Genomic DNA, 25,428 nt, shown 5'->3' with positions numbered 1-25,428 from the left:
CGGACTTCTGACGTGACCCTCCTTCTAGAAAATTTGGGCGGAAGGGTGAAAAGAAGCCCCGAGCATAAACCGGTCATCTCAAGCAGTGACCTGATGCTAATTAAATTATGGGGGAGCACGGGGTTGAAGAGGGGGGAGGGAAGGGGGGAGAAGAGTATGTAGGGGAGAAAGCTTGACTCTTCGATCACAATCTTTAATGCCATAATAGTTTCGGAACAATATAAAACACCTCTCTGTCTTCATGTAAAGCTGAGCCAGAATCCAGAAATGACGGGGATGATTTCTGTTTGAGCGTTCTTGAAAGGAAATGATTTCCCCTCATCCCCTCCAAGGTGGGTGAAGTGAGTAAAGGAGTCCCTGCCCCATGTTCTTCTTACAAAGCACTGAATACTTTTAATCAAGAAGCCATGCCTTTTACCATGGCTGAGTTTGTGTGGGTGTCGGTGCAGAGTGCATATTCATGTAGCATTTTTTTTCTCTTTTTATGTTTTATGTTAATCTCCAAATTTGGATCCAGGCTTAGAGTAATTTAGAGTTTCTTCAGGTGCCTTCGTTTTGTACATTGGAAATTTTTTAAATGTTTATTTTGTTTGTGAAACCTAAATAAAAGACCAGTGACAGTTCACTGAGATGTTCATGAATGGAAATTGTTTTTGTTTTTGATTTTTTGTTTTTGGCCAGTCCGTTCTTGGATTTAGGATAAATTCCATTATTCTCCCCAAATGGTGTAGTTGTGTTTTTGAATAGGCAGATTTTTCACATCACTTCTATGCTGCAGGTTACAAATGATCAACTAATCTTATAAGGAAAACATCTTTCAAACCTAAGGACTGAAGTGAAATATACAACTTTTAAAGAAGCATGGATAGTATAATTCTGTTTTTTTTAACCCAAGGAGAGACAGGTTTTTTTAAAATTTTATTTATGGTTGTAGTAAAAGGTGCCTAAAAAAATAGGTGTTTTTTCCAAGTGAGGTGGAATGACAGATGTGGTTTTCAATCGTGTACACTGTCCCTAATTATATGTGATACTGCAAACAGGCTGTTAGGGTTTCTATAACTATCCCATCTAAAACTGAACCTTCTATTTAAAGGCTTTTTCATTTTTAGACCTGACATTGAAGTCAGTCATTTTGTTAAATATTCTGTTCCTTAAATGAATTGTTCCTTTTTCCTTCCTGAAGTTTTGCTTTAGTTATTTGAAACAGTTAAATCTTGGCACAAATGATATAGACATTACGATCCTTGTTCTGACCCAACACAAAACTGCACAAGTATTTTCTCAAAGCAGTGAACCCTGTAACCTTGTATTCTTGGAGAAACCTCCCTCTTGAGTCTTGGGGTTAGTGGGGGGGGGGGGGGGTCAGCGGGGGGGTGGCGGGGGGGGCGGTTGGTGTAATGAGATTCTTTCCTTCTGCAATATGTGGAATGTGTTGAAATCCTGACCTGTACTCCAGATTACATACTTGTGTTTGTATTTATTTTCTAATTGAACGAATATGCAGTGATATTAGGACTGCATCACTTCAGTATGTAAAATATAACTTCTGTTAGACAGTCCACCAATACCATTGAGAAGGATGTCTCATTTTGCCAATTAAGAGTGCTTCTTTTTTTTCCATTCTTCTTTTTTTCTTTTCTTGACTCGTATGCCCTGCTAAATACGATGATAATTTGGGCACTTTTGAGTGTATCCACACGAGGGAATTATGTTTTTATCAGGTGTATGGGGGAATTTTCTTTTTTCCCACCCAAGTCTGCCTTGAACTTTCTTCCAGAAGCCCGGGTTTTGGGTATCCTGTTCCCCTTCCCTCTTTACTCCTCTGTTACCATCCCACCTCCATGATCAGCAAGGTATTTTGCTCTTTGAAGGGGAGAAAGAAGTCTCAGCTGTATGTGTTCCTGAACATGATCTTTTGTTTTATTCATTTCATTTAATACGGTAACTTCCCTTTCAGGGTTAGATAACGATCCTATCCGTACCACCGTAAGGTCAAAAGGAAGGAGAGGGACCCTACACAATGTTAGAGAGATAGGGAAGGGAGAGTCTTAATCAGTTTAATGCTGTAACTGTTACAATAGCAGTGAGTTGCGATGGAATCAGGCATATCAGATAATCACTTAGATATTCGAGTTCTCGCTTCACTTCCTCCCCATCCCATTTGAATTCTAATACATGAGTTCACAATGAGGGGGTCTTCTGCTGCTTATTTTAAAATTAACATTGGCGGTGTTTTCCAAGGATTTTTGAATGCGGTAAACATGATTTTTTTTTTTTAATGTGCAATGAGTGTGCAGAGCAAAGATTTGTGGACATCATTTGGGTAATGAGAGGTGTGTCCTCCTCCCTCCAGTGCCCAAATATTCTACACTCTGGATGTTTACCTCAACCGATTAGGTTAACGCTCATCAGTTAACACGGTCAAAGATGCAGAAAAATATCTGCCCGGTGGGAAGGAGATCTCCATTTGCAATGATTTTGCTGGGGATGAAAGGTCATTTTGAAATGGTTATCGCTTCAGACTTGAGGAGGGGAAGGCCAGCAGTCAGGGACCTAGTTTCCCCTGTTGCAAATCCTCTTGTTGACCTAGAGGTTTATAACATTATGATGCCGAAAAAGGCTGGCACAGAGCAGAGGCGGCAAGACAAGCTGGGAATCACATAGGCCACAGATCGCTTGTACAGGCAAAGACTTACGCTTCCAAGTGCTTTAAAGGTTAGCTAGGCGAAACACAATGGGACGCTTTCTTTTTATTGGAAAATAAATGAGAATGAGTAGAAATAAATTATGTTTAATGAACTTAACTGGAAGCAATTGTTCAAGAGCCTGTGAAAGCTCAGCTCGGCCTGAACAGGCTTGGCGGAAGCTCTCAGGGAGTCTGGGATCTGGAGCATTTCTTTATTTTCGAGGTTTGAATTTTCCTTTGATTCTTCTTTTCTCTTCCCTTTGGGAAAAAAAAAAGTCTGAGAAGGAAGTTTAGTGTCCTGGCCACTTAAAAAGAATAGCAGGGTTGACAACTTTGTGTGACCAGCAGGCTAGTTTTTTTTGAAAAAACAAGTGGTTAAGATGGTTTGAGTTCGTGGGTGTATGCATATTTGTGAATTTTCATGGAAATTTATTGCATAGATATCATCTCCCTGCTCCCTCCAAAGTATCATCTTATAGGTGGAATGCAGAAAATGTCAGGGTGGGCCAATGAGAACAGATGATTTGGCAAAATTTTGGCCAGCCTGTAGAGTATATTTTATTTTTATTTTTTTTTAAATGATATGTGTCTTCAATCAGGAATGGAATAGACCGAGGACAAATAATTACAGGCAGCTTGGCCAGCCCTGGAACCCCTATGCAGTTCCCAGTGTATGGAACGGACTCTCCGAGATTGTTGAGTACCCTTTACAGGGAAGAAGGCAAACGTGGGCCCTCAATCCTGGGGAGAGAGGTTCAGGCAGCAAGCACTGCCCAAATTAGCTGACACCAGGATAACATTAGCTGCATTAAAGAATGCAGGTTGTAGGGGAGGGTTTGGTAGGGGTTAGGGGGTGCATATTTATTTTTAGCCCTGTGATTTGGAGGTGGGGGAAGAGAAGGGAGGTGAAACTGGTTCAGGGGATGGGAAAAGAGATTGTTCCCATTACATGGAACTCTTGTCGTTCTGTGTGAAAAAAGGGGAGGAGGGTGGGAGGTGGGGGCAGAAGTGGAAGAGCTTTGGAGTGTTATTCCTCCCTGCCCCCCTTCTCCTCCCTCTCCCCCTATTTATTTTCACCAGGGAGAACAGTGACTCTCAATGGAAGCCTTGTCCCGCAGAACAATAAGCAGTCGGCTTAGGGCAGGACCTTCAGCAGAAGTGAGTTACACTAAACTGTAAAGGGGCTCAGATTGTTCAAGGGGTTGCGGTGGAACAGGGAAGGCGGTAGAGCAGGAGAAGAGACTGCATGGTCAGATGCGAAGAGGTCCCTTTCCCTCCCCAGCTTCTCCACCCTCCTCTGCTTGCACCCATAAATTGGGAGTTAAAATGATTTCCAAACGATTTGTTTTGAAGGGAAAAATCTGCCCAGTTAGCAGTTTGGGGTAGAGAAAAGAGGGAGTGCTGCCCAAGGATTTTGTGCTTTGGATGCTTGGATCGCTCTCAGAATGCAAGTTTGCTCCCTGTGTAATTAATTCCAACAGCTCTGTCAGAGCAGTTCCTGGTTGCTATGAATCCAGGTCTGAAGTGGAAGTGAGTAGGTTTGAGAGCATTGGTTTAGGGAGAGGGTTCACCCCCTTGTGGGCCATTCGGATGACATCTGTTTCATTGCCAGAAAGACTCAGCTAGTTTTGGGACACCGAAGACTGGTCTGTCTTTAGGAAACTCTATCCTTTCCTCTGCCTGACTCACCTCGGGGGCCGAATCATGTGAAAATTCTATTAATGTTTTACTGGTCACCATGAGCCTCTGTGCTGCCTCAAAAAACGGCCTCTCCAAGATGCATGGAGATGAGTTATAAACGCATTTTTTAATGTAAACTGGGAGAGAATAGCCCCCCTTTGCTAATGCAGAGGGCAGTCCCTGGGAGGGCCTAGTAATTCAAGACCACTGTAAACCTTCTACATCCCCCCTAGAAGAGGGGAAAAGGCTGACAAACGCTCTTCTGTGCTGCTTTTGTTTTATTGTCCTGGGCTCATAAAGGCACTTTCAGTCTCCATCTTTCTTCTGCAGAAAGGGAAAGCAATAGGGGAGTATTGAAGAGGAGGACAGGACGAAAAGACAGGCAGAGCTATGGCTCCATTGGTTTTCAATGTCTGTCGATTAATAGGTTGAAAGGTGAATGGCAAGCTTTCATTCCTTTTAGGTTATCCATGGTAAGAGAATGAAGCTGGGCTGGATGCAGGGATGGTGAGGGGAGGGCAAGGGAACTAAAATCGAACTGTCTAATCAATCTTTTGCTTACCAAGTTCCAAATTACGAACAGAACTCGGCCGGTGTGTGTGAGCGAGTTTCTTTGGGGCGGCAGAATTATTCAGCAGCAGCACATGATGCTTAAGTGCCCCTGAAAGGTCCTGGGCTAGGTGGCGAGGTCTTCGGCAGGTTGTTGTTCGAGGGACAGTGGGATGGAAAGGCTCTTAAGTTCGTATCGTCGTAAAGAGTTCTTTCTAAATCAACTACTCAATGTTCAAATCGTTAATGAGCAAAATGGGAAATTTTCGTTGGCGGGGAGATGGGGCTGTAGACACTTAACAGATGGGTAGTAGACATCAGTCATCCACTACTCAACAGTTTAGCGAGTATTTATTTTTCTCCTTGACAAGCTATTTTTGGCCCCCCTATTCACTTGGAATTTTAAAACTTTTTCATTATTTTATTGTATAGCCGGTATTGACCACATACAGTGAGTTTTACCACCAGCTTCCCGCTGAGTACTGACGCCCTATACTGGAATTGGAGCAACAGAAGCATCCTATTAAGCCGTCTTCATTTTCCCGCAACTGCCAAGGTGTTCTAAGGCCCCCACCAACTCCTTTCCCTGAGTCGCAGGGGCATGCAGACGTAGAAGGCAGAACGAATGGAACCGTTTGTTCGGCTCTGCCCTAGTGCAATTCAGATATTTTCGCAAGTTGGTGCAGAGTCAGACAGAGGTAATCCAGGATGTGCTGTTTGAAGGGTCAGTCCGGTTTGATTCATGAATTGTCCACATCACCATAGGAAGATCAGTGCAGGCTAATTTCATACCGTGCATTTTGATCTTTTCACTGTCTCCCTATGTCGTCAAAAGCGATTAGCTAATCACAACTCGAGTAGCTCCAGACCTGAATAAGACCACATTACATACAGAAATTAGCCAGGCCTGGTCCAGGGAGTCCCCAAATTTCTCACAGTGTCCATGCATTTCTCCTTCCAGGTACTAATCGACATTTCTCATGATCGTGGCATTTCTTGGCATTTCTCTCAAGGGGTCTGCTGTGGATTGCAGTTGTCGAGAAATCCCATGGCCTTTAGTGTCATTGCATCTCTGGAGAATTGTACTCTCTGTTTTGTTGTGTTGTTCTTGTTGCTTTTTAAGGGGTAGTATTGGTTGCCTTATTTCAGATCACAGTGAATGGATGGAGCATGGGCCTGGGTGTCAGAAGGACCTGGGTTCTGATCCTGCTTCGGCTACTTGTCTGCTCTGTGACCTTCGGGCAAGTCACTTCACTTCTCTCTGCCTCCGTTTCCTCATCTGTAAAATGGGATTAAGACTGTGAGTCCTATGTAGGACAGGGACTGTGTCCAGCCCGATTATCTTGTATCTACCCCAGTGGTTAGAACAGTGCCTGGCATATAGTAAGCACTTAGTACTGTCATTACTATCATTATTATCATCATCATTATTATGGTTCCCTGATGGGCCATTCAGTTTTCCCACCATCTATCCCCACTTTGCTCTTTCTTGGGTTCCTTTTATGAGTCGTTAAATGAGACAGAAGTCATGGTAGTTTATTATGGTTGGGCAAGTTTTTTTCAGGAGCATTTCCTTTCCATTTCATTTAGTAATTTTTGGTGGTTAAGAGTTTGAAAATGTACTGTCTGGAGCTTTTCACCTCTCTGACTCCAACTTCTCCCCTTTGGTAACCTCATGGCCTTATCAGCTTATTACAGCTTCAATTATGGAAGGAAGTGATACAGATAAGATTTTATGCATTCAAGCATTTGCTTCCTCACTCTTCTTGCGATTTGAAGAACTAGCAAGACATCAGTGATCTGGAAGTGTTTGGATTAAAAGAACCCCTCTTTATCAGTGGACAAGAGAACAATCCTTTAGAGTGATGGATATGATTATTGATGTGAAGGATCCCAGTCATTAGGTTGCGACTGATTCTTTAAAGATGGTTTTAAGTGCCTTTTTGGTGGTGGAATTTGCCCATATTTTCCCTGTTGCTAAGCTGAACGTGGAGTGCATAATTAGTGTAACAGGAGGGGATGTTAGGGTAGATGTAGTGGGCAGGGAACGTGTCTACTTAACTCTGTTGTATTCTACTCTTCTAATAACAATAATAATAATCATAATAATGATGATATTTGTTAAGTGCTTACTATGTGCCAAGCGCTGTCTAAGCACTGGGGTAGGTACAAGGTTATCGGGTTGTCCCACGTGGGGCTCACAGTCTTAATGCTCATTTTACAGATGAGGTAACTCAGACACAGAGAAATTAAGTGACTTGCCCAAAATCACACAGTTGACAAGTGGCGCTTACAACAGTGCTCCAGAGCAAACAATCAGTAAATGCCACTGAATGACACAGGCTCCGGGGCCTATCTGTGAAATTAAATTTTTCCATTTCTGACTTGAAGCCCTTGTGCTTACACTCAGGTAGATCATAAATTATCTCACTGTCTACACAATCACCTGTTACCATCTTTTGTGACTGTTGATTTTCCTTTGTTAGTGGATTCACTTGTTTTATACCAGTCTGAAGATTGAGTTTTCATTTATTTTTAATCGCACATTATCCTGACTGGGGAAAAAACAAAAATGTAAAAAAATCATGTCTTCATTTTTGTTGGCGAGTCAGGCTAATTGGGCAGGTATGAGTGCAGTTGTTAGGAGAGCCTTCCCCTCTGGCAGTTCATGGTGAATAAAGTTTAGGAGGGAACTCTTATGGACTTCTCGACTGTGGAGCTCACTTTGGGAGGGTGAATAGTGGAATCTTTTAGAAAAGATATGGGGCGACTCTATTTGGGACAGCAGTTTTATTTTGGGGATGACACAGGTACCATGGATACAAAACTCTGTGAAACCAATATCTAGGGCCGTGGCTTCTAGGATTCCAATATTCAGCAAAGTATTTCCAGATCTCTGGAATGTGATGATCTTTGTTGGTGATTTAGCAGGACTGCAGTAGTGGCCAAGTTATGTACCCATTGTTTTCTCTGCAGCACTCTCCTTTGGATTGTGATCTTCAAGGAGCAAAGCAGAAGTTCTGAATATCATTCGAGTCCCTTCCTAATAGCCATAACCCTTACTGGGAATCATTCTGGCAGGCTGAGTTCCCATCGAGAATTTTCTTCGGAGGCACTTAAGGTGGCTTCGTGTCTCCCAGATACAATGCTAGTGTTTAGAAAGTTCTGAATAATTGTTTTCCATCTTCCTCTCTAGATTGTTCTCCCCATCTTGCGTGGAAGCTCACTGTGGGCAGGGAACATAATCTATTTATTCATTCATAATCGCAACCTATCTACTATAATGTTATTTATATTAATGTCTGTCTGCCCCGTAGACTGTAAGCTCATTACGGGCAGGGAGCGTCACTGTTAATTCCGTTGCATTGTACTCTCCCAACCGCTTAGTATGGTGCTCTACACATAGTATGTGCTCAATAAACATTGGTTACCAATTCTGCTGTACTGTACTCTCCCAAGTTCTTAGTACAATGCCCTGCACACAGTAAATGCTCAGCAAATACCACTGATTGATAAGAGCAGCAACAGAAACCCACACAATACCAGAAACCTGCTTCACGCTCTCTAAAAAGGAGTTTTAAGCCAACAAGTGTGACGATCCATGAACTCTAGTGGCGCTGGTGAGCGATCTCACCGTAACCTCGGCACCGTTCTTTTAATGCAATTCCTTCTCCTTGATGTTAATGCAAGTTGTTCCTTACTTAAAGTAATAAAAGGAAATGAAGACACATTCTAAAATGAAACCTGACTCTAATCCATTCATCATCTAATACTAGCCTCTTTATCTTCGCTAGTACCTAATCTGGTTAAATGTCCCTGTTGTAGGATTTTAGTGAAAATCCTCTACTGGGAATAGGGTTTTTTGCAATTGGATTACTCTCAGTAAATGGCCCCGTAGTACGTTTGTTTCAGCTTAATTTTTTTTCTTTGTGATCTTGCAAGGCTGTTATAGTGAAGTACTGCTTTGTTGAGGGGGAGAGGCTTTGAAATAATTTAGAGCAACGGTTTAGAAATGACAACGAGAGATGCTCGAAATGCAGATTTTTTTCCGTTGGCTGGGAGAAAAACAGCTTTTGCTTTCAGGGGCGGGCGGTGTGGGTGTGTGTGTATTTCAATTCAAGCCTTTTATTAGTGCAATTCATCATTATCCAGTTAACTTATTAGTGTTCTCTGATGAATTCCTAATGAGTCTGGCCTGCTGTAATATGCATAAAATATGCAGGTGATTGCTGTGCAGTTTAGTGCTGCCTGGCGCAGTTCACACTGAAAATAGGCACAGCCTACAGGCCTTTTCATCCTGAGTTTGGGAAAGGATTGGAGAGTGTAGGTGGAATTCAGAGAGCGGAAGCTGGGGGTGGAGATGCTGGGAGGAATCTGGGGTCCCCAGTCAGTGTCACGTAAATTACGGTCATCCATCCGGGCCCCTCGCCCTTGGAGCCTGCCTGCGTCATGGAATTGAGGCATGTAGAGCTGAGGAAGGAGCCGGCCTCCACATGCGGGAGCCCAGTGGGGAAAGGAGATTAAAGGCAGCTGCTTCCCCACTTACCTGTCCACAGGAAAACGCAACTCATGGGTTTTATGACGGGGAGGGGAAGAAAAGATTAAAAGTCAGACCCGGTGGGAAGGTCAACAGCACTGGGCCAGCCCAGGGAGGTGTTCTTTAATATTTGAGGGGAGGACCGTGGAGGATGATAGGGAGGGGGAAGTTTCAATTTTTTAAATGGGGACAACAAACAAATAAACCGTTATGGTTGCTTTGGGAATCTGTGGGACTCAGCTGTTAACCTGGCATCTCTTTCTTGTTTTTTTTTTCTTTTTTGACAGTCTAACAAAGTGCCAGTTGTGCAACACCCTCACCATGTACATCCTCTTACGCCACTTATTACGTACAGCAATGAGCACTTCACCCCGGGAAACCCTCCTCCACACTTACCAGCCGACGTAGATCCCAAAACAGGTAGGCATCGGGACGTCCTTGGCCAGAAAGGGTGCTCCAGCGAAAAGGTATTGCCGTGGTGACACAAATGTCCTAGGAAGGGTAGAGCTCAATGGGACCATAGAACAGGGGATTCATTTGATCGTATTTATTGAGCACTTACTGTGTGCAGAGCACTGTACTAAGGGACGTCTGTCACCAGAATTCCTTCAGGTTCAACTCAGTCGATCGCTCTATATTGAATATTTACTCTGTGCAAGGCACCCTCTTAAGCACCTGGGAGAGTGCTTTGTGACCTCGGGCAAGTCACTGAAATTCTCTGTGCCCCAGTTCCCTCATCTGTAAAATGAGGATTAATACTGTGAGCCCCGTGTGGGACATGGACTGTGTCTAATCTGATTAGAAAGTACCTACCCAGTGCTTAGAACAGTGCCTGGTACATAGTAAAGCGTGATCCCTGCCCTAAAGGAGCTTCCAGTTTAGCCAGGGAGACAGGTCGGGGGAAACAAGTTTAAAGATAGGTTTGTAAGTGTTGTATGGGGAGGCAGTGGAGTAAATACCTAAATTCATAGGGGTGAGGGCTCAAGTGTGGAGGTGACTCAGTGTGGGGGAAGCTGGGTGGATAGGTGAGGGGCTCTCTGGCTTTCGGGAGGAGACGTGATTTAAGAAGGACTTTGAAGATGGGGGAGAGTAATAATTGTTTTATTTGGTAAACGCTTACCATGTTCCAGGCACTGTACGAAGCGCTGGGGTAGGTACAGGCAAATTGGGTGGGACACAGTCCCCGTCCCTCGTGGGGTTCACAGTCTCCATCCCCATTTTACAGTTGAGGGAATCGAGGCACAGAGAGTGAAGTGACTTGCCCGGGGTCACACTGCAGACAAGTGGCAGAGCTGGGATTAGAACCCATGACCTTCTGACTCGCAGACCCATGCTTCATGTTTCCGTACGCCATGCTGGTGTGGCTGATATAAAGGGGAAGGGACTCCCAAAAAGGAGGGAGGGGGGAACCTTGGTCGTATTAGAGTCATTTCATTTTTCTTACATCATCATCATGATAGTAATTATATTTATGTTTGTGTTTATGTTCTATTTTTACCACCACTACTAATAATGTTGGTATTTGTTAAGCGCTTACTATGTGCCGAGCACTGTTCTAAGCGCTGGGGTAGACATAGGGGAATCAGGTTGTCCCACGTGGGGCTCACAGTCTTAATCCCCATTTTACAGATGAGGGAACTGAGGCCCAGAGAAGTTAAGTGACTTGCCCACAGTCACACAGCTGACAAGTGGCAGAGCTGGGATTCGAACTCATGAGCCCTGACTCCAAAGCCCGTGCTCTTTCCACTGAGCCACGCTGCTTCTCATACTAATGATGGTATCTATTAAGCGCTTACTGTGTGTCGAGCATTTTTCTAAGTGGTGGAGTAGAGTCAAGCTAATCTGGTTGGACACAGTCCCTGTCTCCCAAGGGGCTTACAGTCTTAATCCCCGTTTTACAGATGAGGTAACTGAGGCACAGAGAAGTTAAGTGACCTACCCAGGGTCACACAGCAGACAAGTGGTGGAGTTGGAAGCACCTTCTAAGCCATCTAAAGTTTTCCAAGCTAAGTAGTTCCGTGATTGAGTCATCACATCCCTGCCCGAGGTCTGCTAGTAGTTCGAGGGTACCCTAACCATTGGGATCCCCAATTTCTGTTTGTCAGAAGGAAGTTTAAGGGGGGGCATCTTGTTCCCATCTCCCTTCTGCCCAGAGCCAGATGTGAGGCTGCAGTAGAATAGCACAGTCTCCCTCTGAAGTGCTCCCATGTGTGCTGGGAGCACCCCAAGCTGCTGAGAGCAGAAACTGCCCTATGGGGAAATCACCATTCCTGGATTACCGAGTGGGGAATTCAGCCAAGAGTCTTCAACTTCCATTATGCTACTTCCATCTTAGAGACTGAGGCCAAGAGAAGTTTGTTATTCATAGAACCACAGGTCCTTGAACTCTCAAGCCTGACAAGCACAGATCAAGGTAATAAAAACAATCTATGGAAAATTATAGCGCAGCAGCTGTGTTTGCCGAGGGCCAGAGAGCAGGCGAGTTGCATTGATGTCCAACCTCCTACCGCAAAGTTAAATGTTCTGGTGATTGGAATGGGAGAATGAGCAGCCACCATGCGCTACTTGCCCACGTCTCCCTTCTTTTCACCTATTTGGAATGGCACTCTTTTTTCTGCTGAAAACAAACTATGTTCGAGTCTGGTTTAGAGACACGTGGTTTACTCTGTGGCTCAGAGAGAGTAGGACGGGCTAAACTCTTCTTAAAGAGCCATTGGTTGCCTTTTCATAGTAACAATTATGGTCCTCGTTAAGTGCCGACTATGTGCCAAGCACTGGAGTAGATACAAGTTAATCAGGTTGGAAACAATCCCCTTCCCACGTGGGGCTCGTATTCTTAATCTCCATTTCACAGATGAGGTAACTGAGGCCCAGAGTAGTTAAGTGACTTGTCCAAGGTCATACAGCAGACATGTGGCGGGACTGGGATTAGAACCCAGGTCCTTCTGACTCCCAGGCCTGTGCTCTCTCCACTAAGACACGTTGCTCCTCAACTCAACTCTGGCTTGGGTTGTGTTCAGGGGTCAAGAGTCCTGGCAGAGAGGCATCATCTAACCCACCCACTCCTGGCCACGTCCACCGCGCTCCTGGGTGCTTGCTCTGCTAACTCACGTAAGACGCGGCTAGGCTTCCTTCCTTCTCTTCCTTCCCACCCAAAGCAGCCACATAGATGCACCTCTGTCACAACACTGGAAGTTCAGGTCTCCCAAGCCATAGCTAAGCAGAGCACTCTTGTGAGGCCCTCTTTTATCTTCTGGTGCTTGACTTGATTTGAGTGTCTCATAAGGAGCAGCACGCTGTGTCAACCAATGGTCTGTCCAGTCCAGCAATAAGCACTGTTAAGCACTTACTTTGTGCCAGTCACTGTACTAAACACCGAGATAGGTACAAGATGATCAGGTTGGACACAGTCCCTGTTCCACACGGGGCTCCCAGTCTTAGTTCCCATTTTGGGAAAGTGCACTGAGAAGTTAAGTGACTTAACAATAATAATAATAATGTTGGTATTTGTTAAGCGCTTACTATGTGCCGAGCACCGTTCTAAGCGCTGAGGTAGATACAGGGTAAACGGATTGTCCCACGTGAGGCTCACAGTTAATCCCCATTTTACAGATGCGGTAACTGAGGCACAGAGAAGTAAAGTGACTTGCCCACAGTCACACAGCTGACAAGTGGCAGAGCCGGGATTCGAACTCATGACCTATGACTCCCAAGCCCGTGCTCTTTCCACTGAGCCACGCTGCTTCCCTATGTGACTTACCCTGTGTGACTTACCCAAGGTCACACAGCAGCCCAGTTGCAGAACTGGGATTAGAACACAGGTCCTCTGCTCCCAGCATCAAAAGATGTTTGGAGGCCATGCATTTGCACGGTTGGGTTGCTTCTTAGTACAGTGCTCAGTGTTTAGGACAGTGCTTTGCACACAGTAAACGATTAGTAAATATTATTTCCTCTCTTCCTCCTTCTAACATTCCTCCTGTTAACCCTAATAGTTCATCAACTTGCTGGACTGCACATTCTTATTGACAGTGGCCCTGAGGGGAATTGGATAGGAGCAGCTATTAGTTAGGGTTAGTTGTGTCTCAGCACTGCCGCACAAACAGCAGTGTGGCCTGGGAGTCGGAGGACCTCTGTTCTTATTCCAGCTCTGCCGTTTGGCCTTGGGTAAGTCACTTGACTCCACTTCGCACAGGCCTGGGAGTCAGAAGGTCATGGGTTCTAATTCCGGCTCTGCCACTTGTTTGCCATTGGGCCTTGGGTAAGTCATTTCACTTCTCTGGGCCTCAGGTCCCTCATCTGTAAAATGGGGATTGAGGCTGTAAGCCCCAACCCAATTTGCTTGTATAGCCAGCTCGTAGTACAGTTCCTGGCACATAGTAAGTGCTAACAAATACCGTTACTTATTATTATTATTATTGTTGTTGTTATTCTCAGCACCTCGCTTTCCCAAAATGGAGGATTAAGACTGTGAGCCCATCTGGGACAGGGACTATGTCCAACATGGCTATCTTGTATCTATTTCAGAACTTAGTACAGTGTCTGGCACATAGTAAGTGCTTAACAAATGCCATTATTATTATTATTTTAAACTGTGGCTCGGGGTGTTTCAGTCGACTTGACTCCATCTCCAGGGCTTCTGAAGCCATTGCCCCTTTCTTCATGGAAAATAGGGCCTGTTCTACACTGATTTCCTTCACGTGCCTTTTTTCAGAACACCAGCCCATTATGAAGTGAGGGAGACCTGTACTTCTCTAGGCAAAGGGTGTAGAGGTCACCTGGGACCAAGTCACTTGGGGCCCCGATTGGAAATCAAATCGTTGGATTCACACATAGGATGTTCCGGGGCATCGGGCATGTGGTGGGCTTGTCCCCTGCTTGTGCGGAGTGCTGATTCTCTTTTATAGCCCCCCGTTAGATAATTAGCTGTTTCAATTTAAAATGGAGATTGCGAGTCATTTTTGTCAAAGGAATTGTTCCCTCGGGTGCCTGACGTGCTGCAGTTTATTTACACCAACCCCAGCCCCTCTGAATAAAGCAACACATTAGCTGGTTTTCCCAGCCTCCTTCCACTGGGCCTCCTTTAGAAAGGGCCTGCCTCACTCTCTCTGGGCCCTGGGAGTGAATGGCAGAGTCAACCACTCATTTAAATAATGGTAGTACAGGGAATAGCTTTTAAACGGTTATCGTAAAACATATGATTAACGTCTGTAGACTGTTTACTTTTCTTCTGTGAACATTCTTTCAAGTGTGCAAATGGCTCACTGTATGGTTAAAGCCTAGTTAATCTGTTTGGTTTTTGTAATGGAGAAAAAGCAGGGTCTGCATGAAAATGTCACACAGGGAGATTTAATTTAGAGATTAAAAGCTTCCCGAGTGACTAAAAAATAGTTTTCAGCCTGTGAATATGCTGCTCCTTCACTTTAATGCTCTCTGTTTTAATTCTGCCTCCCTGTTAGGCACCAGTTTCTTCATTTAAATGTAACGTGCAGAATCTCCTGGCTTATATCTGAAGTCCTTTCTGACCCTCGCTGCCTAAGAACAGACAGAAGGGACTGTGTGTGCTAGTCTGCCTGTTTCTCGGACTTCAAACCACATCGTTAAGTGGTTTCCTCATCCTGATTTCTCCTGTTCTCTGCCACTCCCGCTATTTTACGTGTATTGCACCTAGAGGTTTTTTCTCAGTTGCCCTTTCTATCCATTTATAACTGTAAGGTGGGATCAACTAAAGCCGGGAATGTCAGGATGGATTGGCCATCCCGTGAGTTCAATACAGAATTTAAAACAGGGTCCAAAGCTCCTTTCTCCTCAGATTTTCCCCAGCCCCAGGGAAGATGTCTGTTGACATATGGAAAGAGGAAGGGACATGACTACAACAAGTCGCTCTGTACATTCACTACCAAGAAATGTGATTGATTAAGGTGAGGGAGAAACATTTTCAAATTAAAGAAAAGTGGTAAACACTGGACGGGGAGTGAGGATGTTGTTTCTTGAAATGATTCAGTTTTCAAGTTGGAGATGATAGTTCTGATGCAGAAGGTCCTTTGAGAAATTTAGTTGAGCAGGTCTGTTCTCCAAGAACCAGGGCGGGGAGCTACATAGAGCTTTTTCTCAAATTTTTCCATTGCTACCACTCAGACCAGCCAGCCCAATCCCAAGTAGACAGCATGACTTCTCAGCTCCGCAAGACTGGGAGAGCGGTTCAGAGAAAAGCTAAGGTGAACCAATTAGTAAGCAGGCAACTAGCTCAAATTATAGACCATTGCTCTCTGCATACCTCCTATCTCTCCCCCTCTTCCCATACTCTCTCTCTTTTCCTCTCTTGCTGCCCTCATGCTCATAACATTTTTTTTCTTCTTTCCTAGGAATTCCAAGACCTCCACATCCTCCAGATATATCTCCTTATTACCCGTTATCACCCGGCACCGTAGGACAAATCCCCCATCCGCTAGGATGGTTAGTACCACAGTAAGGAGTTCCATTTTTTTAATTTCCATTTCCGATTGTGGCCGGGTACAATGTATTCCTTTAATTTTTGAAGAGTGTGAGAGTTGGGGGGTGGTAAGAGAGGGAAATCTGACCTAGTACTTTTGGGATGCAGGTGAATCGATAGCTAGTCAAGAGAGTGGGTGAAATCCGAGGGACATGCTTAGCACCTGGGCACACTCTGCTAAATCTAGATTTTGGCATCCTATCTCGTGTTCCTAGTCAACTTGGATAGCATCCCCCGCTGCTGCAACCTGGGCTCCACACATCAGTGGAGTTGGGCATCAAAACTTTGGCCACAGTGTAAATTTCCACATTCAAATAAGACTTATGTTAGTCGTGGAATAGAGACAGAATTTTTTTCCCCTGTTGAGTTGTTTCTTTTGGGTATTCAGGAGTTGGGGAGAAGGGAATGAGTCCATTTGAGACCAAATCATAGCCAACAGGTTACAACCTGGGCACAAGGTTTAGACTTTGGGGAGAGGCCTGAAGAAAGAAGACACGGTAGAACCGGTTTTAAGGGAGTGGGGGGGGAGGCTAGCCGGAGGTGACGCAGAGAGGAGAGAAGAATAAAGGAGGGGCTGGGAGAGGAAGGGGCACCCCAAGAAGAATTTGGGGGATGGGGAGATCCCATGGAGTTGCGTGTCGTGGTTCATTTGAAATGTGAGGAATAGGTGTGAGGTATTCCTTCTTCCTATTGAGGTTTGTATAGAGCCTGTCCCTGGGCTCTTTTGGCAAGAAGCAATTCTACTTGACCAGCTTTCTTAAGCGGGTAACTCTGGGAGCTTAAAATTCCCCATTCATGTTTCAAAGAGAGAAATTTGCAGTGTAAGGTATCTGTCCACCTTTGTAATCCTTTTCCAATAAGGAGATGCAGCAGGAATGGAGAGTCAGCTCTCTCTGCCCTCATTTGCTTAGAGTAGAGGGAGTCCTGTTCAACCCCTGGTACCGATGATTCTTCTTTGAGAAGTCTTCCATTGTCTCAGTTTTACATTTGGCTAGTTAATTTGAAGTGTCATGTAGCCAAATTGCTAGTTCTTTGGCCATAATGCTTGTTTTCGAGGGGCCAAATAAATAATTTGGGTCCCTCCAAATCGATTGAAATCTTCCTCATCTAATCCTTGCGTTTGCCAAGAATTTGGTAAAAACTGTCATTTTCTTACATGAATTTTTAATTCAACAGTAATAACGAGAATATCTGCATAATAATCCTGGTAGTGGCCTGGCTCCCAACTGTGCACATTTTTCCTTGGACTTGCCATCAGCTATTGATCCATTGATTCTGAAATAGGGTGGGTCAGATTTAGCAGATGATTCAGATTCCATCTTCTCCCCACCCCGCAGCTCATGAGGAAACATTTGAAAGCTAGATAAAAAGGAATAGCCAACTCAGACAAACCTCGCTCAGGAAAAGTTGTGTGTCTTTCATGAGGATGCTATTTTGCATGTTGCTGTATTTTTTAATTATTGTAATGAGGTGTGATTGTCTATTGGTTACCCACAATTCTTCTTGGGGACTCTCCCCCGGTAACTCTTGTCAACACTTGTTAATTTGACAAAAGGCTACAAATTAAGCTCTGTTAATTTAATGTTTTCTCACCGAGATCTAAATACCGAAAGAGGCCCAAAGCGCAACTGAAGTCCTTTGATTCACTGTACTTTATTTTGGTATAAATTTACATTCATTATTGTTTTCCTTTGGATGTGTAGCCCTCAATTAGTGTGATGGCTCCATTAAAGCAAGCGAGACTTCGCCTTTAATTATTACAACAAAACACCTAGTTTCAGCTTGGGGAGAGGGTTTCTATTGACATAAGCAGAGGTTATAAAATTTAATTAGCCATTCCTATCAGATTTATGGCATTCAAATTGTTCTGTGTTTCTTTCCTTTGATCCTTGCTGTACAATCCCCAAGATTTTTGTTCTGATCAAATGAGAATAAAGCTTGCTGGGCAGAGAAGGGGGTTTTTTCTTCCTTTTTTTTTTTCCTATTTCCCCCCCCTTTTTTTCTTTCTCTTACTTTTTTTTTCCCCTTTTCCCCTTTCCAGGCAAGGTCAGCCAGTCTACCCAATCACAACAGGGGGATTCCGACATCCCTATCCCACAGCTCTGACTGTCAATGCTTCCATGTCAAGGTGAGTTCAATGAACTGAGGTCTTGAAACCAGGGCAATGTATAACTTCTTGGACGGTTCTCTTGACAGTAATGTGCTTCATCTAGAAACACTCAAAATGCAGTTTGGAAGACAGCTAGCTAATGGCACCAAACAGATTTTGGATGATAGAGACTCACCCTAACTAAGATAAGTGGGTATTAAAATGACACTGAATTCCCAAGGTGAGCAGTATCAGAAATCAGCTAATTGAACAATATAGAAAAGGGTGTTAAAGGAACAGGGAGAAGTCATGACACGAACATCCTTTCTAGTTCATCTTCTCTGGAGTGTTGGACTCTGGGAGAAAGGGGATGGTGGAGGTAATTTTATTGTTATGCAAGTAGGGTTTGAGAAAAGGATATTATGCTTTCCCAAGAGCTCAGAAAGCAGATAGCGTAAAAGAACTGCCTGTCCCCCTCAAGCTTAAGAAGTTTTTAAAAATGTATTTCTTCCCTACATGCCCCCTGCCTAATTAATTCCAGCTAATTTTCCAGTGACTGCTAGTTTATTTACAAACTGGTTGGCAGCACTATGTTTAAGTAATCACTAATTGCTCCTAATGATAGTTTTATTCTCTGTTCATCTGATTTTCAGCCTGGTTAATTAAATCGGTGGAGGTTTAGACTTTCCTGATGGGCTGAAACAGCTAATCCATTTTGATGATGGCACATAATTAAATTAGCATGCATTACATGGCAAGGATACTGTCCCTTTACCTCCTCTTCCTCCCTCCCACACTTCCCTCTTCCCTCTCCCTTCTTGCTCCCCACCCCCTTCTCCTTTGTAGTTAACATGTGAAGTCAGAGAACAGGAAAGTTTGGATAAAAAGCAAGCGTAGCTCTGCAGGAAAATATTTTGGAAGGTCGGGAGGAAAGAGTGAAGAGTCTAACCAAATATATATATCGTTAATTAAACCCAGGAGCTCTGAGGAGGGTGAATAAATCATGCTACCCCACCAAATCTGTTTAATCAGTTAATCAGTGGTATTTATGGAGCTCTTACTGATTGCAAAGCCCTGTACCAAGCGCTTGGGAAAGTACAATACAACAGAGTTGGGAGACCCGATCTACCAACTCTGCTTTTAAACGCTGCGTTTGAAAGCCATGGCACCAGAAACAAGAGAAGAGTCAGATTGCATGGGGTCCTCTTCTTTTTTCTCAAATTGTACAGGGCTATAGCACTGAATAGTGTTAAATAGGGCCCACCCTCCCCCCACCCCAAAAAACTTCCATTCTGAAGTTGAAAATTCCCATTCAAGCATGATTGCGATCCTTTTTATTGGTGTTTGTTACATTCTTTCCAGAAATGGAAAGCAATGGGTTACTGATAGGACGGGAAGCCGGCTGTAGTTTAAGAGCTGAATTATTAGTAGGTAGATTAAACCTCTCTCTCTGGTAGGGGGTGCCATGGGGGTGGTGGGAGGAGGAAAGCTTATTCCCCAGGTAGGTCTTATGAAAGATACCTAGTTAAAAAGAGTATACAGCAAATTAAATACATTATTGTGGTAATGGGGTGACAGAAGTACAGGTCTATTATATTTATGGCAGTTATAGGATTGGTAGGCTGCTTGGCCTGTTCCTGTATACCCTTTGATATTCATTCCATTCAGCGGCAGGGCCAGGGCTTCTCAGAATTAAGTGATGGGTCATTATACTTTAAACACCATGGAGAAGCCTAGATTGGCAATTAAACAGCACTGGCTGACACTCGTTTGTGCCACCCTGTGACCCGCTTTAGATTGAGATGTAGGAGCTCCGGGGCCCTCAGCCTGCTAAATTGGTGGAAGGCGCTTTTCCTGACGAGGGTTGGCTCTGAAATCCGCCGGCTTCAAAGGGAGCAAGATCATGTATAAACCATAATGTGGGTGCACCGTGGCTCAAAAAAAATAAGCCAGGAAGAGATGAAATGTTCCAAGTGCAAGGGGAAAATGAGAGAATAATGACAAATCTAATGCAACTCAAAGCAGGATTGTTGCAGAGGAAAATGCATCCTACTGCTTGTGCATAAAATCAAGGCAGGCAGATGACATCCAGTTAACAGAAACATGTCAACAGTGAAGTAAAGTGAGAGTGAGTAAGAGAGGAGCCCCTGAGACAGCCAGGAACAAAAATTAGTTGTCCTTAACAAGTTAAGACTCATCATTATATTCTGGCTCGGAGCCATAAAAGCAGACAGGGGTATATAATGAGCTACTTAGAATTTTTAGGGTGTTTATTCGATTTCATGAAATGGTGGTCTTCAGACAGGGAATTGCTTAAGCAAAGGTGGACCCTGTCTACGTTTTCTCCTGGTCATATGCGGGCAAGTGAGCACTTAAGGAGCAATATGGGGTTAGTGAAGTTCATCGTAAGGCTGCCCTTAAACTTTGTTGTGTGGGAGTTTTTTTCCTGCATTTCCCCTATCAGGGAGCACTCACGAGCACATTCATCTCACCCTAATCTTACTAATTTCTCATTACAACCCATCCCCCACATTTTGCTCCTCCAACTCATATCTGCTTTCTGTACCTCAGTCCTCACCTGCGTTTCAGTTGGTCCCTTTCTCACGTCATCCCTCTATCCCTCCTGCCTGTAACTCCTTCCCCCTTCGTATCTCACAGAATACCATTCTCCTGTGTGTAAAACCCTATTAAAGATCACATCTCCTCCAAGAGGCCTTCCCTGATTAACCCCTCATTGTCCCACCTGTTCACTCTCCCTTCCGTGTCATCTGTGCTTATGGATCTGTTTCCCTTATGCACTCCTGCTCTACAGAACCTATGTGCGCATCGTTATACTCTGCTGTTTCCCCTCTAAAGTTTGTTTTGATGTCTTCCCCGACTAGAATGTGATCTCCTTGAGGGCAGGAATCGTGCCTGCCAAATCTATCGTATATACTCTCCCAAGCGCTTAGCACTGTGCTCTGTACAAAGTAAGTGCTCAATAGACCCCATCAATTGACTGATATCTGGAGGTGTTGGAGGGGGTAAGGTTGGGTAAAGTCGAGGGTCAGAAATCCAGGGGGAAAGCTGCCACCTTGTACCATGACCAATCGTGTGGACACTCTGTGGGTACCTTGAATGCTCATGAGGCCCCAGTGCCCTTTTGGGGCAGCATAGCGTACCCTGAGATCTTCGGCCTCTTAGATGGTGGTGTTTTTTATGCTTATTAAGCAAGTGGCCAGTTCGGATTATGAAGAATTACATTTTAATTTTAAAATGGCCAAGAGAGATCTCATTTGTGTGGTGGAATTAGGAGCTATAAAAAACAAACATCTCCACCGTAGCAAAACTAACACATCTGGCCTATGTTAGTCAGCAGTTGGCTAGGGAGAAAGAAAGGTGGCTGGGGTTTCCTTTTCTTCAGTCCACTCACTGAATAACCTCTTTTCAGACTGTGTTGGGTATTAATATTAAATTACTATACCCCTAAGTTTTTAACATTTTCTGTTGCATCATGCTTTAAATAACATTCATTTGTTACTCTGGCATTTAGTTAACAAAGGCATTCCTACTACTTCTAAAAAATATATGGAACCCTGTGTTAGAATAATCAATAATTCATGACTCAGATGGAATTTATCATCAGTGGTGCCCTTATTTCTTTAATAACAGCTACAGTATGTGCGTATGACTATTAATTAGGATGATGACTTAAGGTGGGATACTGCTGAGTAGTTTGAGGGATTGGTTTTATTTTTATGGGTTTTTTTTGGTAAATAAACTTAATTAAATGTCTGGTCCTAATCCTGGAAGAAGATATTAGTGCTTTCCTCTTCGAGCCTTTCACACTTGACTGACCCCATCAGATTGGTCAGGGTATCCTCATTTTTCAATCAATTTATCAATCATATTTGTTGAGTACTAACTCTGTGCAGAGCACTGTACTAAGCGCTTGAGAGAGTATGATATAACAATATAAAAGACACATTCCCTGCCCACAATGAGTTTACAGTTTAGAGACAAGCTTACAGTCTAGAGTTTGTAGGCATGGCCCCACTCTAAAGGAATTTACAATCTAGTTGGGGAGACAAACTAAAAAATAAATCGTAGGTAGGGGGAAGCAACAAAATTTAAAGACGTGGGCAATAAGTGCTGGAGATGAGGAGGATTGGGTGAGCCCTTGGTGAGTAAGCTTTAGAGGGCAATATAGGGTTGACATCTGAAAGAAAAGCTTGCCAAAGCTTCAGGGAAGGCTTTCTGAAGCTGATGCGATTTTAGGGTCACAAACAGAGTCTTTGATTGCGCTTTCAGATATATTCAAGCAGGGTGTACAATACCTCTGGTCCCTGGGTCATGGGGATTAAAGTATAGTTTTAAAATGACACAGCATCTGCTCTGAGTTTCCCATAACTAGGTTTATCCTTGGGTCTGAATGAAAATTATAAGCATTGATTTGTGGCCTAAGTGTCTTTGAATGTTCTTTGAAATGTGGCTAAGAGCATGAGAGAATGGTGAGTGTGAAATGTAGAATTTTGTAAGATGAGAATCCTTTTCTGATTTTCAGTGAGTTTTAAGATATAATTGGCTATCTGAAATATCTATATATTCAAAATATTTGAAAATAAAAGTAATTGATATGGCTAGCCTGGAAAGAGTCACTTAATTCATGTTGATTAAAGTTGTCATTTCTCTGGATATTTGCTATTTTTAGGGAAAGTAAATGAAATAAATCTTCTGATGTGCACAATTGGTGGAAATTTGGGTTTCTCTACCCCTCGCCCCACAAGCTTCACCCAAACCCTTGAAGCAGTACATCCCAATAGTAAATCAACAGTAAAAATTCATTGGAATGCAGTCTGGTGAAGCTAGAGGGCCATGAAAAGAGTGGGCAAAACTGTAAACTGCGGGCAGAATTCATATTTCAGTTAACTGCCAGTGGTAAATGAATGATTTCATCACTAATTCTAGGGTCGATTGGGAGCTATGCAATTGGCTTTTTAGTCGCTACTCAAAAAAAGTGGACACAGGGCATCCGACTGGGAGCTTAAACCCCATTTTTCTGCCTAAGTGCATCAGTTGATTTGTTCTTTGTTCAAGATGTTTAAAGTCATATGGTCTAATGTCAGTAACAATAATGAAGGGAAAGATTGGCTTTAATGACTTAATAAGAATCATTAAATTTTATTTATGGTTAATTAATGCTGACAGCTTTCATGTGCTTTGTGTAGCTTTAATGTACTTGTTACGTGCCGTTATTTTTTTAATATGTGTACACATCCCTCCCCATTCATTCATTTTTATTCTGACGATTTACACAGCTTTCTCTCCTCTAGGTTTCCTCCCCATATGGTCCCACCACATCATACTTTACACACAACTGGAATCCCTCATCCGGCCATAGTTACACCAACAGTCAAACAAGAATCTTCCCAGAGCGATGTTGGCTCACTCCACAGCTCGTAAGTACAGTCTGTTTACTAATTTCACCTTAATAATCTCAGGTCGCTTTGGGAACTAACCTATGAGAGTTACTGCCAGGGTAGTTTTTTTGTTCTTTATGAAGGGGCTTGAAGTTTGGCTTGTGCTGTATTCTTAGTCTTGACGCGGGGATCACAGCTCGTTGTAGGAGAGAGTTAGGAGTGCTTATCATTTGTTGGGTGGAACTGAGATTAAAAACAGCTCCCTTATCATGTTTCCTGTGATTCGATTTTGGGGTTTTATTGCAAAAGATTTAAAAAGTAGCCTGCTGGAGTGCATGTTCAGCAAGTAAGAGTTTTTCCCTAAATTTAAATGTAAAGTGACCAGAAGAAGTCATTAATGAAATCCATTTCCTTTCCCCATGGTTGTTCGTTTAATTTTAAGAAATATCAAAAGGAATTTTCTTACCTTGGTATCTAATCAGGGGATTGTCCGGCTATGGGGCCCTTGGGTATTGAAGAAAGGTGTATTTTACAACCTAGGAATCAGGCTGCGAGAATGTTCATCACTATATATGTGGTGTCTTCTTGTGTATTATACATCCAGGAAGCATCAGGACTCCAAAAAAGAAGAAGAAAAGAAGAAGCCTCACATAAAGAAACCTCTTAATGCATTCATGTTGTATATGAAGGAAATGAGAGCAAAAGTCGTAGCAGAATGCACATTGAAAGAGAGTGCGGCAATCAACCAGATCCTTGGGCGAAGGGTAGGTAAATGAGACGAATAAGAGAGGATAGGTGGGGAGAAGTGGAATGGAAGTCAAGAACATTTGGCAAGGGAACTGGCAGGATCCCTCTCTATTTCCCTTCTCTTAAGTAATAATATGTATTTCAGAAGGACTTTAGGTCGGGAGAAGTTGTTGGGAAAATTGGAAATTCAGCATGTCATGAATGTTAAGTATAGTGTTGTATCTGAATAACATTTGTATTCCAGCACTTAGAACAGTGCTTGACTCATAGTAAGTGCTTAACAAATAGCATTTAAAAAAAAGTGTTAGCATACTTCCCCCTTCCCCCCCATCCCAACCCCCCCGCCCCACATACTTTCCAAACTTCCTCCTGTCCCCTGGAAAGAAATGATAAAAGACTGAACAATAGACAGGACATATTGAATCTCAATTGAACTGTTTGGACAGAGCCCTTGTCTCAGTAAAATAACAGTTAAAATGTGCTGTTTGAGAATATCAGTAACAAAATCTTTTTTTCATGTTATGTGGATTTTGGTTACTTAAAGATGACATCTTGATTTGTTTTTCTCTTTTCCCCATCCCTCTACTCCAGTGGCATGCATTATCCAGAGAAGAGCAAGCTAAGTACTATGAACTAGCAAGAAAGGAACGACAGCTTCATATGCAACTTTATCCAGGCTGGTCCGCACGGGATAACTATGTAGGTGGCTATGTAGGTGGATATTTTTTTCAGTAGTAGAGTTTGTAGAAATGTACTGTTCATTGAAATCACTGTTATTATTATCATCAACCAGTTGACCCACATTCAGTCAATCACTTGCATTTATTGATCCCTTACTATGTGCAGAGCACTGTACTAAGCATTTGGGAGAGTACTGTACAACAGAGTTGGTAGTGCATTTGTTGTCCATAAGGAGTTCAGAGTCTAGAAAGGGAGACAGACATTTATATAAATGAATAAATTATGAATACGTAGATAAGTGCTGTGGGGCTGAGGAAGGGTTGAATAAAGGGTGCAAATATAAGTGCCAGAGCAATTCAGAAGGGAGTGGGAGAAGAGGAAATGAGGGCTTAGTCAAGGAAACCCTCTTGGAAGAGATGTGTTTTTAATAAGGCTTTGAAGGTAGGGAGAGTGATCCTCTGTCAGATATGAAGGAAGTAGGCATTCCAGGTCAGAGGCAGGATGTGAGCAAGGGTCGGCCCCGAGTTAGACGAGATCGAGGTGAAATGAGCCGGTTGGCATTAGAGGAGC

General features: G+C 43.4%; 1 protein-coding gene across 36 annotated transcripts in view; it reads left to right on the top strand.

Moving 5' to 3' along the window:
• TCF7L2 (transcription factor 7 like 2) overlaps window positions 1-25,428 on the top strand; it is a 197,433-nt gene that overhangs the window by 156,272 nt on the left and 15,733 nt on the right. For 12 of the 36 annotated variants that reach the window (XR_005660897.1, XM_029080649.2, XM_029080648.2 and 9 more), the window contains 6 exons: window positions 9,740-9,872; window positions 15,815-15,917; window positions 17,984-18,070; window positions 23,344-23,469; window positions 24,035-24,194; window positions 24,769-24,876. Coding sequence is in view for 32 of the 36 variants with exons in the window: in XM_029080649.2 (XP_028936482.1) it covers window positions 9,740-9,872; window positions 15,815-15,917; window positions 17,984-18,070; window positions 23,344-23,469; window positions 24,035-24,194; window positions 24,769-24,876 (717 nt within the window). In the remaining 4 variants the exon portion in view is untranslated. Of the gene's footprint in view, window positions 1-9,739; window positions 9,873-15,814; window positions 15,918-17,983; window positions 18,071-23,328; window positions 23,470-24,034; window positions 24,195-24,768; window positions 24,889-25,428 lie in introns of all 36 variants that reach the window. The other 24 variants (XR_005660895.1, XM_029080637.2, XM_029080647.2 and 21 more) reach the window with 5 other exon arrangements.

Source organism: Ornithorhynchus anatinus, chromosome 16, assembly GCF_004115215.2.
Source record: "Ornithorhynchus anatinus isolate Pmale09 chromosome 16, mOrnAna1.pri.v4, whole genome shotgun sequence".
Classification (NCBI taxonomy): Eukaryota; Metazoa; Chordata; class Mammalia; order Monotremata; family Ornithorhynchidae; genus Ornithorhynchus; species Ornithorhynchus anatinus.
Note: the sequence above shows the minus strand (reverse complement) of the source record. Positions and strands in the feature narration are given on the sequence as shown.